The 13,652-nt window shown below is 40.2% G+C and overlaps 1 protein-coding gene across 11 annotated transcripts in view; it reads right to left on the reverse strand.

Annotated features, from left to right (window-relative positions):
• The window catches only part of CRIM1 (cysteine rich transmembrane BMP regulator 1), a 197,647-nt gene that overhangs the window by 76,722 nt on the left and 107,273 nt on the right, over nt 1-13,652 (reverse strand). For 8 of the 11 annotated variants that reach the window (XM_005576141.4, XM_074011967.1, XM_074011965.1 and 5 more), the window contains one exon: nt 9,076-9,197. The exons of the other annotated variants lie outside the window; for them this stretch is intronic. In XM_005576141.4, coding sequence (XP_005576198.3) covers nt 9,076-9,197 — 122 coding nt within the window. The remainder of the gene's footprint in view (nt 1-9,075; nt 9,198-13,652) is intronic. 11 annotated transcript variants of the gene reach the window in all.

Here is a 13,652-nt window from a genome sequence, read left to right on the forward strand (position 1 = left end):
AAAGAAATGAAGTTCTGATATGCAATATAACATGAATGACACTTGAAAATACTATGCTAAGTGGAAGAAGCCAGTCACAAAAGACAACATATTAATACTATATAACTCTACTTATATGAAACACCCATCATAGGCACGTCTATAGAGATAGAAAGTAGATTAGTTGTTGCCTCGATCTGAGAGCTTTGGGAGAAAATGGGCAGTAACCGCAATCAGTTCAGGAGTTTTCTGGTGGCTTGATGAAAATGTTCTGAAATTGATTGTGTTGATGATTGCACAACTCTGAGCATACACTGAAAACAACAGAATTGCACAACTTAAGTTGGCAAATTACATGGTGTCTCCTAAAGCTATTTTTTAAAAAAGTACTCCTAAGCTGAAGAAAGTTCTCCTGAGGTGACAAGCCCTGCTCAATCTGCTGGTGAAAGCTGGATGATGTCTTTCATGGGGTCTTGTATCCATCCCCAAATCATTTAATATGTCACCTTGCATGTCTAAAATACTTTCACTGCATTTTGAGGATATGCATTTGCACTGCACTTGAGGATAATTACTTTCTATTTATTTTATAACAACCCCTCTAAGAAGACAGAACAAGTATTATTAATACCAGTTTTTTCGATAATGAAGATGAAACTTAAAGAGATGAGGTGATTTGCTTAAAGTCACATGAATGAGACAAACAGTGATTTTATGTGTGCACATGTAGCACATGTGAATATTTAAACTCCTTCCGTAGTGCTACATGGATATAACATTTTTTCAGAAAATTAATGTTAAAGAATCATCTTATTGTATCTCAGAATTCTTCTATAGCTAACTAATCTGAGTTGGGATTGAAAGGAACTGGGCAGCTAGACTATAAGTTCCAAAAAGCATAGAAAATGGAGTACTTTTATACATTAAATTTGCAGGCTGTGGAGCGAGGCAAAATACCGTACTCTAACAAAATGACCATCCATGGAAACTAAAAAAAATTAATAAACCAATCAATATTAATTATTTGGTTGAGTTGATCAACCACAGCTACCATCTGGGTGAAGTCACAAACCCTGGTACAGATCTGAGGAAGTGTGAAGGACAGGTTCTCGTTATAAATAAAGCTGCTTCAGGTGGACTTGTTTTTATGGTAGGGTGTGCAAAAGCTTAAACAGGAGGGGATGGGACTGACAAGACAACTGTGGCACTTAGGCTTCACTAGCAAAAGCAAAAGGATCAAGGGAGTGGAGTGGAACTGAGAAAGATGGAGAATCCTAAAAACACAGCCTGGAAACACAACCAATCTTTAAGGGTGAAAAAAGTCACACAACACAATGAAATCTGTTTGATGTTCAGAGAGATTTATAGAGGCTCTTCATAAAAGTATATGACAAAAAGGCTACCCGTGGTTTTTGAGGAGCAATGGCCAATTACTTCTTCACCTATCAGAGGTAGATGTGAATCTCAGAACAGTATGGAGATTGCCACAACCTCCACAAAAGGATGATTTAAGTAGACGTGGAAAAGGGTTATGAAGAAATAATTTACTGTGTAATTTGTACTTCTCAATATGAAACACAGAAGTGCCTTCTTAGTGATTTTTGTATGTGTTTCATGTCTGAAAAATTAAACTTTATGTTTCTAAGTTCTGGAATCTTCCCTTTCTTCTTGAATATATTTCAGAACTCCTAAAAGAGAATTTTGCAATACAGACTATTAGTATATGCTACTACCTACCAAACTACACTGATTGGTGGATGGTGATAGACATACCTCAAAGATATTGTGGGTTCAGTTCCAGACCAGCTCAAGCAAGTCACATGAACTTTTTGGTTTCCCAATGCATTTAAAAGTTATGTTAACACTATACTGTAGTCCAAGCTTGCCTAACCTGCAGCCTGCGGGCCACATGAGGCCCAGGATGGCTTTGAATACAGTCCAACACAAATTTGTAAACTTTCTTAAAATATTGTAAGATGTGTGTGTGTGTGTGTGTGTGTGTGTGTTTTAAGCTAATTAGCTATCATTAGTGTTAGTGTATTTAAACGTGGCCCAAGACAATCCTTCTTCTTCCAATGTGGCCCAGGGAAGGCAAAAGATTGGACACTCCTGCTATAGTCTATTAAGTATACAATAGCATTGTGTCTAAAAAGCAACGTACATTCCTTAAAATACTTTATCGCTAAAAACTGCTAACGATCATCTGAGCCTTCAGGAAACAGTAATCTTTCTGTTGGTGGAAGGTATTGCCTTGATGCTGATGGCTGCTGACTGATCAGGATGGTGGTTGCTGAAGGTTGGGGTGGCTGTGGCAATTTCTTTAAATAACACAACATGAAGTTTGCCACACTGACTAACTCTTCCTTTCATGAAAGATTTCTTTGCAGCATGTGATGCTGTTTGATAGCATTTCACTTACAGTAGAACTTGTTTCAAAACTGGAGTCAATCCTCTAAAACCCTGCCGTTGCTTTATCAACTGAATTTATGTAGTAGTCTAAAGCCCTGGTTGTCATTTCATCTGGTGAAGATGTTGTCACAGCATCCTCACCAGGAGTAGATTCTATCTCAAGAAACTACTTTCTTTGCTCATCCATAAGAAGTAGCTCCTCATCCTTTCAAGTTTTATCATGAGATTGCAGCAATTCAGTCACATTCTGCATGTTCCATATTTAATTCTAGTTCACTTGCTCCTTCTACCACATCTGCAGTTACTTCCTCCACTGAGGTCTTCAGCTCCTCAAAGTCATTCATGAGGGTTGGAATCAACTTCTTCCAAACTCCATGTTAATATTGTGACACCTTCCCCTGAATCACCTGTGGTCTTAATGGCATCTAGAATGGTGAGTGAATCCTCTGCAGAAGGTTTTCAATTGATTTAGTTCTGATCCGTCAGAGGAATGACCATCTACAGTAGCTACAGCCTTACGAAATGCTTTTCTTAAATAACAAGACTTGAAAGTTGAAATGACTCCTTGGTCCATGGGCTGCAGAATGGATGTTGTGTTAGTAGGCATGAAAACAACACTAATCTTGTACACCTCCATCAGAGCTTGGGAGACCAGGTGCATTGTCAATGAGCGGTAATATTTTGGAAGAAACATCTTTTTCTGAGTAGTAGGTCTCAATAGTTGGCTTAAAATAATCAATAAACCATGCTGTCATCCAGGCTTTGTTGTTCCATTTATAAAGCACAGGCAGAGTAGATTAAGGATAATTCTTAAGAGCCTAGGGTTTTTGGAATGGCAAATGAGCACTGGTTTAAACTTAAAGTCATCAGCTGCATTAGCCCCTAATAAGAATCAGCCTATTCTTTGAATCCAGGCATTGACTTCTCTCTTGTTATGAAAGTCCCAGATGGCATCTTCTTTCCATACAAGGCTGCTTTGTCTACACTGAGTATCTGTTTAGTGTAGCCACCTTCATCACTTATCATAGCTAAATCTTCTAGATAACTCTCTGCAGCTTCGACGTGCAGCTTGTCCCATCCCTTCACCAAAACAAATTAAAACCAAAGTGAAAAGAGCAGTAATATTTATGGACGATGTTCTCTCCATCTATTCATCCAAGCTACTATTTTTAAAACTCAGGAGTTCTTGAGTTCTGTGTATTTTTAAATCCTTAGGTTTTCCTTTTATTATACCGATGATATGCTCTTAAAGTTGTGAATGTGGACTCGCTTTAATAAAGTCTTGCTAACTATACTCTCATAATTAATGGCTCGGTATTAAATATTGTAAGACTAAAAATATTTTTGCTAGTTTCAATTGGCTTATTCCACAGGGAGAAAGGGGAAGTGTGTGTGTGCTGGAGGACACCAAGCATATCCTATTTCAGGAAAAGGGAAAGAGAACAACTCTTATAAAGGATTACAACAATTTGTATCACTCTTCAACAAAATTAGCTTAACAAGCCCCCAGGAACACGAGGGGTGCTCAATAAACACATACTGAGTGGAGTATTTCTCTCAAAGTGCCAGAATATCTCCGTTGTTGTATCAGTAGAAGACATTATGTCCTTAGAAACATTACGAGCATAATTGCTATATAGACAGTGCGTTCTTAATCGATGTTTTCTGTAATAGTGTGTGTTTTTTTAAAATTAACAGGCTGCAGGTCTGAATTTTCTGGGCCAAAATTTTACATGAGGAGCAAGCTAACATTGGGTACGGCTCCCCTTTAAATGGTGATTTCACACGTTATATCTTAGAGAAAATTCTGTCAGGGCCAACACACGATTACTTCTAGTTTTTATTAACCTTTTGTATATGTCTGAATAAAACAGGAACTAATTACTGGGTGGGCAGCATGACCTTCACCCAGGCTCCTCATTGTTAGCGCCGCATTTTAATACTGCTGTGAGAAGCAGAGTGCTGCAGGGACAGTGCTCCAAAATAGAACTATTTCAAATGGCACAAAACAGGCTAAAAACACAGGCTAAGTTGTATTCAGATATACTTTCTCTGAACTTACTTCATAACCCCCTGAAATTGCTTTTGGCTACTTGTGCCACATATAAGTAATGCTCCCATCCCCACTCCATCCACCCACCACTCTTGGCACCACCGGGAAGAGGGTACTCTTCCTCTTTTGTACTGATAACTTGTTTAGAGCTGTGAATGGGGGCTAGCCTTAATATATACGGCCCTGCTAACTATGCTCTCAGAACTAATGGTTCAGTATTAAATACCATAAAGGCTAAAAATATTTCTGGTAGTTTCAACTGGCTTATACTCAGTAACAATACTACAGACTAATTCATTTACTCACTTGGGGAACATTTTATAAGCAGGTCACACAGACAAGAGTCAGCTTTTGTCTACGACATTCCAACCAAGATATTCCATTTTATCTAGATGTTTGTGTACGTACGTTGGACAAATGTTCATATCTAAGAAACCAAATAATCGCTTGCACATTCTACACCTAGGATTTCAAACCCAAAAGCCTCCAGGAATGAGAGGTGGGCCACATGTAAGACAGTAGGGGGTACTGTGTTAAGTGGAGAACACACACCCATCTAACAGTAGAGGCCATTGTCCAGCTCCAGCTGACTGCTGATGGAACACTTGTTTGTGGGCCGGAGCAGACGTACAACAGGTTCTTGATGAAGGTGGAGGGCTGTTACAACACTGCTTTGGAGGTCATATTTTTAGGTGATGATTTTGATGACTTCTAAGTTCACATAAAAGGAACATAATCACACCACCTGTTCCTTTGGTTTCTAAATAACAGGGATCTTGTTCAGCCAATGCCTCGTAAGTTCTACTTTCAGCGCTTGTCAGAGAATGCAGTTACAAACTGTCATGAACTGGTTTGCAACTCTCCCATCCCTCTACCACAACAAAATAAAATCAAACTCCAAAAAAAAAAAAAAAGTAGTATTTATGGAGGATGCTCTCTCTCCATCTACTCATCAGGCTAGTGTTCTCAAAACTCATGAGTTTTCAAGTTCTGTGTATTTTAAAATTGTACGTTTTCATTTTAAAGTTTATCTTAAAAAGAAAAAAAACCACATAAGCATATGGATCATATGGATGGCAGCATAGGAAGTGAGTACGGCAGTGCATAACCCATTTCTGCACGTGGGGTCAGTCATGTTAACATTTCACCCGCAATCTCCTGAACTGGGGTCTATGGATCTACCTCACCATGTTGGGCAGTTCGCAAAATTGAGAAAAAATGTTTCAAGCACCTAGAGTCTAGCTGTGTCAATCTGACCTTTCAGAACTGAGCTGCATTTTAATATTTTGCCTTTGCTTTTTATTGAGAACAACCCCAGGAAACCCATTTCTGCATTTGTGGTGTTAATGCAATCAAGCACATGATCAACTTCATCATTCAATGGGATGAAATCCATTCCATTCCATATGAAAAATCTCAGAGAGACGGTTGTCCCGTCCAGCAGGCATTTTTCTCTCTGAAAATAAGAACTGCGTATTTGACCCTATCTCCTTTTTCACTTTGATGGCCAGAAAACTGGGGGCCTAATTTAACGTTTAACTCCCACAACTGCACAGGCACTTATGGACTACATACCTGTGGGTGCTTTCTGTTTGATTTTTCACTTCCAACTTTTACTTACAATTCTATGGCTGTGATTCTCCTTTCTCATAAATATTTTACCACTATGTTATGGAATCTGTTCTCACTGTAAAGTTTCCTCACATCTTCTGTGGATAAGCAAGTGTTTTTATACATATAAAATAGACCTCTGCTTTTCTAAGTGATGATAACGAATCTTTGATATGTAATATCTATCTTGTAATGGTGACCTTACAACAACAGATTTTTCCAGGACATTAGGTGATAAGTATGTTTATATTTACATACAGAAACACATTCACATATCAATATATATGTGTCTGTATGAGTATGAAGGTATATGTCAAAAGAAGTAAAATATAGACTTTGAGACACAATGTTCTTAACAATATTTTGTAGGATTATGAATCTTCACAGTATTAGTTCCTAGTCTCCTCTACAGGTGAATGACTGATATAATAGAGTCAGTTGTGCAGGATTACGAAGAAAGTAAAAATCACTCAACAAGTTTATGGTGGCAAGAAAGAAGCATCCACCAGAGATGTAGTGACTGTGTTTTGTCCACTCAACATCTTCTCATGACAGATAGCAACTCCTATTCCAGAAGTCAGAGCTCTATACTAAGTGGCAATAAATTAGGACAGGCCCTGCAGATTGATCCCAAGGCTGCTAAAGTGGAGGTGCAGCTATTAGTAGTTTGAGACACATCAGACTGCAGCAAGACATAGTCAATGTTCTGATAAGAGAGGCATGACCCATGGGTATCCAGAACCAAGAAGCAAAGAGAGAAGAAGGGCACTCCGGTTCCTCACCCACAGGAAACACCAGCAAATCTTTCTACTAGAGATAGTTTCAGGGGACAAATGACTTAAGATTAAAGTGTAGGGCAATAAGAGATGGAGGATTCCTACAAAGTAACCCATTTATGGACTGACATTTAACAGACACCTCTAGAGGAAACTAAGATGATACGAATGAGATCACTGACTGGCTCATGCAACAAAATCTGGGTGTCTTCTGTGAGGCAGATAATAGGGTAACATCCACAGACACAAGGATGAATGTGACAGACTCCTGTCCTCCAGCAGTTCACATTCTGGAGTGAGAGACAGGCATGAGCATAAGTATTTTCCAAGTGATGAGCACTGGATGAAGCGCATCTGAGACGCTGGGAACCTAGGCAAGCAGTGACTATTTCTGTCTCCAGTGGTACAAGTATTCACAAAATCTCACCTATCATAAATTAAACGGTAGCACCTCCAGAAAAAAGGTCTGTTTGGCTATTTCCTTGTGTTTAATGGATGTTATTACTGGTTAAATAATGACTGGAGTGGGGAGAGGCACCGAGAGGTGATTTAAGTGTACAGAACTTTTTCTGTTCCCCCTTCCTGTATGCTTGTATTTATAAGGCCTGTAAGTTAGGAAGCTCAACCTTACCATCTCTATCCCCCACCCCCAATGTCCAGGACTGTGCCTCTGGATGTGAATAGAAAGTGTGCACATAGAATACTAAAGATTATTGGCTGGGCACAGTGGCTCACGCCTGTAATCCCAGCACTCCGGGAGGCCGAGGCAGGTGGATCACAAGGTCAGGAGATCGAGACCATCCAGGTTAACACAGTGAAATCCCGTCTCTACTAAAAATACAAAAAAATAAGCTGGGCGTGGTGGTGGGCGCCTGTAGTCCCAGCTACTCAGGAGGCTGAGTCAGGAGAATGGCGTGAAGCTGGGAGGCAGAGCTTGCAGTGAGCTGAGATCGTGCCACTGCACTCTGGCCTGGGTGACAGAGTAAGATTCCGTCTCAAAAAAAAAAAAAAAAAAAAAAGAATACTAAAGATTATTTGCATCTGAGGCAAAATTCCAAGTAGATCACCTGTATTATTTAATTTAACTGTTACTCAGTCCATTTTACAGCTGTGGAAACTGAGGCCCAGGGAAACCAAGAAGCTTCCTTAAAGTTAACCCAGCTAGTGAGTGCAGGACCCAATTTTCAAACTGTGGTTATTTAGTTCTAGTCTGTGTTCTTTCTTAACCATAAAGCCATACTGCAAGCAAAAATAAACAATAAAAAACAACATGTGGCCATGGACCTAAAAATCACAGGATGCAACCAAATAGGACTCAACTGCAATATAACCTTTCTTGCCTTGGAAGGAGGGCAGGAAACCTTATGTTATCTGAATTCCTACAGGAAGTATTTGATATGAATATTTCTATGTGTAATTTTGTTGTATTTGTCCAAATCCATCTCCATCTTCCTGTGTGTACAAGTATTGACTAAATAATGCTCCGAATGGTTACTGACATGTAACTTGAGTTTCATTATTTTTTTTTAATGAATATTCTGGTAGAGAAGCATGTTGTAGGTTCCCCTTCCTTCTATCACCTAAACTCAATAAACATCAAGCCACCAAACACCAAATCCTCCCATACAAAGTCAAAGGGAGAAGCAGATTCTGTCAGAAGGAATCTCGTGACCCAAGAATCCTTTTTCAGGGCCACATGGGTCAAGTCTAAAGCAGGCCACTACCAGTGACCACCCACTGATTAAAGATGTCCCCTCCACTGCCTCTCAGCCTTTTGGCTAAGATCAGGTGCAAAGATGTTCTAAGTAGGAAAATGCTAAACAAGATGAGCAATGTTTTTCCTGTTCCCAAGTGTGCCAGGCCCAATGTAGTTTTACCCAGGTCACCTCCCGACAGCCATGGGACCAGTTACTGAGTGACAGCAGGAAAACTATCACAGGCTCCAGGATCCTTTTCCTGAAATTCCTAAGTTTTAGAAATTCTGTAACACAGCTGAGTATGAGAGCTACATGCAATCTGTTATTGCATCTCCAGAATCCTCTTTCTGATGGGTGGAATGATAGCTCCTAACCTAACTTTCTTTACTGCACTGTGGATTTTAAGCAAACCTTTTTGAGTGCCCTTCAGCAAGTCCCTGAAGGTTAATAACCCTGCTTTGTAAAAGGCAGAAGCAGCTACGTTGAACCCTCCCTCCTCCTCCTCCTGCACAAATGTACACTCTCTGAGAACAAGAGAAACCCCACGTACCATTAACACATTCAAAGACATCACAGCACTTTCCAGGTGTCCCATCGCCACGAGAGACTATGCGGGGAGTGGATCCCACCTCACACACGGGGAAACCACATAAGCCAGAGAGACACTCGCATCTGAAACCAAAGAAAAGGGAAGGAAAACCCCATGAATAAACAACAACACAGAAGTCGGGAGACCACAAACAAAGTGGCAGTGGCTGTGGTCTATATGACCAGTACCTGGTCTATATGACACTGCCTTCTTTATCTGGTGTCACTGGGAAATGGGAAGGCAGGAGGGGTTCTGACATAATTTGCTTTCAAATAACTAAGACTTGTCTCCTATATATACACCCCAATTTTTAACTTTAACCATTTTGACAGAAGTATTTCTAAAACGCATTACCTCATTTCTTACTTAACCAGACTGGTATGGAGCGTAACAAACATTTTCTGGCTGACTCAGGGACATCTTCATATGTATCTGGTATGCTCTTCTGTGAATCGATGCTTGCACAGGCTAATACAGAGTGAGTGTCCCCATGCTAAATGGCCCCATGGTGCTCCTTCGCTGCAATTGATGTTTAGGTGTTTTTCATAGATTTTCTGACTCCTGGTTCAATGATTAAGTTATTAGCTTTTTAGTGTTTTCTTGTCAGTGTGATGTCTCAAGTCCACTCTCATCTTGAGCCATATTTAATTTATGATTGTACACAATAAAAGAAATGGACTGAAGACTGAGGAGCTCTTTATAAAGAGAGGGCCTAAGTTGTAGTAAGTGAACTTTATGACAGCTATCTTGGGAGTTGAAAGTCTTAATTTTTGGATCTTAAGCTACCACCTGAGCATTGATCTCTGCACGCATGAATGGGGTGTTCCATGAGCTGCAAGCTGGCTGTGCTGGCTCTCACCCCTAACTTCAATGCTGCTGCAAAAATTGCTAAACACAGAAGCGTGGGCAGGTGAAATAAGAGGAGACAAAATGTTGCATCCGCAACAATGCAAGAGAGGCAGGACATAAGAAACTCCGGGCAGCTGGGTGTCAGCATGTGAATGTAAGATGAGGAAAGAGCCGCTAGATTTCTGCCCTGGGACTCCCCTGGGGAGAGACGTATGGGTCAGAGGGTGGAGAGGATGACGGCGGGAGTTCCCAGGTTGACAGGAGTAAAAGGAAGGCATCCTAAAAAAAGACATCCTGGCAGGAAGTATGTGGGTATTTATGTACGGTAGAGGTCAAGATCAGGGGAGGTAACATTCCCAGCAGGGAAAACTATCAACACATTCATTAACTGTGCTTTTGTACCCCCTTCTTATTTAAGTAATTGGTTTGTTCACCTATTGTTCTTTGGATCTTTAATAAATTAATATATGCTTATAGTCCACAAGTACCTCAATGATCAGGCCCAGAGATTTAATTACATTTATAATTAACCATGGAACTAGAAAATAAATGACTTCAGGTTAAGATTTGCATCAAAGACTATTAAAGCCACTGGGAAGGTGGCTTTAAACACCCCACTATCACCCCAAAGCAGGCTCTCTGAGGATTCTTCCATGTGGGGTGACAGTTCTATTGGATTCCTGGGAGAAGAGGGTGTTAGGTCATTCAGGTTTTGCTGCAATGGTATTTCTACCAATGGTTTCAAGTAAAGGTTTGCCTGTTTTGTGTGAGCAGAGCTTGGAGCTCTCAACTCACAGTCTATATTCCTGCAGGACAATCACTTTCTAGTGCTGAGTAAATGTGAGCTGGGCCTTTAGTGCCTGATAAGGTCATCCCATACTTTGTCATGCTTATATGCCTAGCCATTGCAATGGTAAGCACATAATCGTACTGCTGTGATATAACAGTAACATTATACTGTTTACATTTATTGTACTTGGCACTCTGTACAACTTAAAACTCTCTGGAGTTTATAGATGAATGGAACTAGAGTACTGACAGGCCACACACTGATCCCAATGCATAGATGTGATTACAATGAAAGCAACCTTCAAGAATAGCTGGTTAACTTTCTCTTACATATCTTCTATGATTCCACATTCTTGCCTACAGATGTGCTCCAGGGAATCATTCTGATCTAAACAGAGAGTGTACCGTCAACCAAAAAATACCCGTTCAGATGTTGTCCTTCAACACTTGAACAACCTTTACTGACTGTGCGTGCGCACTTACGTGCTGGGTTCTCTGCTAGGCTGTTAGGAGTCACACCACACTGAACACTCATGACTAAGTCTGCCATTAAGTCTTTTTTTTCTGTTTATGTTTGACCTATTTTCCCAACATTTGTTTAAAAAATTTACAATTTTAGAAATATATTTAGGGAGTATAAGTGCAAGTTTCTTACAGCCATATATTGCATAGAGGTGAAGTGTGAGTTTTGAGTGTACCTGTCACCCAAAGAGTAAACATTATATGCATTGCGACTTCCTAACATTTAAATATTCCTATTATTTTTCTAGAGTCCCTTACAAGTTGTCTCCAGCAGGCTGTAGAAGAGCGGAAGCTGCACCCAACTACCTATTAACCCACCTAGGAAAGGAAAATGTTTTATGCTGAATCTTTACATCTAAACTGACTGCATAATAAAGATCCTGGTTTTGTTAGCTGGTGTGACACCAGCTCCTGTCTCCTTGTCTCCTTCCCTGCAAAGCCTTCTGATCTACCTGTTGCCATCTTTTGACTTTTCACAGCTTCCCCTGAACCTGAAATTAGTATCTTAATCAAGAAAGAGCTTATGAAAGAACAACAAAAGGTAAAAATCTGGGCTGAGGTCAGATATCTATTGGGTAGCTATCTATTCGGTTAAAACCTTACTGAAACTGCCAGTTTTGCAGGTCGAAATGGTCAAACAGCATTTCCTTATGTTCAAGATAATACAACTCACATCAGTTATCTTTTAACAGGTATGTTTACATTCACTCAGGTAACAAAAGGGGACCCCGTCACGACCCATATTTGCCCAGGAAGTCTGTTACATCTATAAATGATATGAATCCCATGTAGTTTAAAAAAATTCTTCAGTAAGATTATTCTAGATGCTCTGGTTAACACACACTGCAGGAGGTATTCTTCCCTTTCACCGATGGGAACAGGAGTTACACAGCTTAGTCAAGTGACCTGATTTTAAATAGGGTTTCCTGTTCTCTGTGTTTTCCACTAGAAGAGACTAGATTTTCCTCTACTGAGTCATGAAGAGGAAATGCTAAACTACAGAAGAACTGACGCATGCAACCTGTACCGTCCTCACCACGTTCTTTCTCTTCATTTTAATACTTTTTGTCCTCCCTAATCTTTCCCCTACCCTTTATCCCCATCTCTGGAGAAGGAGCAAGCGAAGGAAAGGAGAACACAAAGGGGCAGAGGAAACAGACTACCACGAGAAACGCTGCAGTGAGCTGATTTCAACACTTACCCCTCATTTCTGAAGCCCTCTCCCCAATTTCCAGTTCTAGTCCAATCTCCCCCTGCCCAAGTCTCCGTCTCTCCCAAATCATGCTACATCCATCCTAAGGCTCAGTTCCCGAACTTCTGCAGTCAAAATTTATCTTCCATTACTCCTCATTTTATGTATCACTTTCTCAGCCTAGTATTCAACACTCTGAAGTCCATATACCCCTTTTCCAATTCTGTTTCCCAGTATTTCCCTTCATTTTCCAGTGCTACCGTTATGCTCTTTTCTCCAAGTCAGTCCCCACTTTGCTGTCTCTGCACTGCCTGCCCTAATGGCCCCTGCACATTCCTCATCCAGTCCTTACGCTCAGTTGTCTTTCTAGGCCAACCTTAGATAATAGCTTCCTCTCTGAACCCTCAAACACCACACTTTTCTTACAGCACCCTCTTTCTCTATTTTGTGGTAACGTGAGGACTCATTTTAACATAAGCTCTTTTAGTATCTACCACGCTTAGTCATATAAATGTTTCTTACGTGGAAGTGAACTGGAGATCAACAAGACAGGAATAACATTAACACAACAGAACAAAAACACAAAAGAAAGTGAGGAGAGCACTGAGACTTCTATACTGTGAACTCATAAAGGCCACCTCAGGCAGACCTATTTGCATGACACCTTGAGCAAAAGTGCTAAGGGTTTTAAAAAACGAAACAAAACAGCTTTATTGAGATATAATTCACCTACCATAACATTCACCCTTTTAAAGTACACAATTCAGTGGTTTTACATTCAAAGGGTTGTACAACCATCACCAGTACCTAATTTCAGAACATTTTCATCACCTCAAAAAGAAATCCTGTACTCACTGGCAGTCACTCCCTTTCCCCCAGTCCCCGGCCCTTAGCAATCACTAATTTATGTTCTGTCTCTACAGACTTGCCAATTCTGGGCAGTTCATATAAATGGAATCATACAGTATGTGGGCTAAGGGCTTTTTAACTTCAAAGAAGATGCAACCTGTATTTGCAAGTAACCAGAAAAATAAACTCTCAATGTAATCCTCAGAGTTAATATAATGATCAATCGAGGTACCACATTAACAAATTTTTGCATAATGTAATCACAGCTGCAGCCAGGTGGGACTTGGTTAAGCTGTTTTTTTTTTTTTTTTTTTTTTCTCAAGTAGGAAATGGATTC

This window comes from Macaca fascicularis, chromosome 13 (genome assembly GCF_037993035.2).
Source record: "Macaca fascicularis isolate 582-1 chromosome 13, T2T-MFA8v1.1".
NCBI classification, from domain to species: Eukaryota; Metazoa; Chordata; class Mammalia; order Primates; family Cercopithecidae; genus Macaca; species Macaca fascicularis.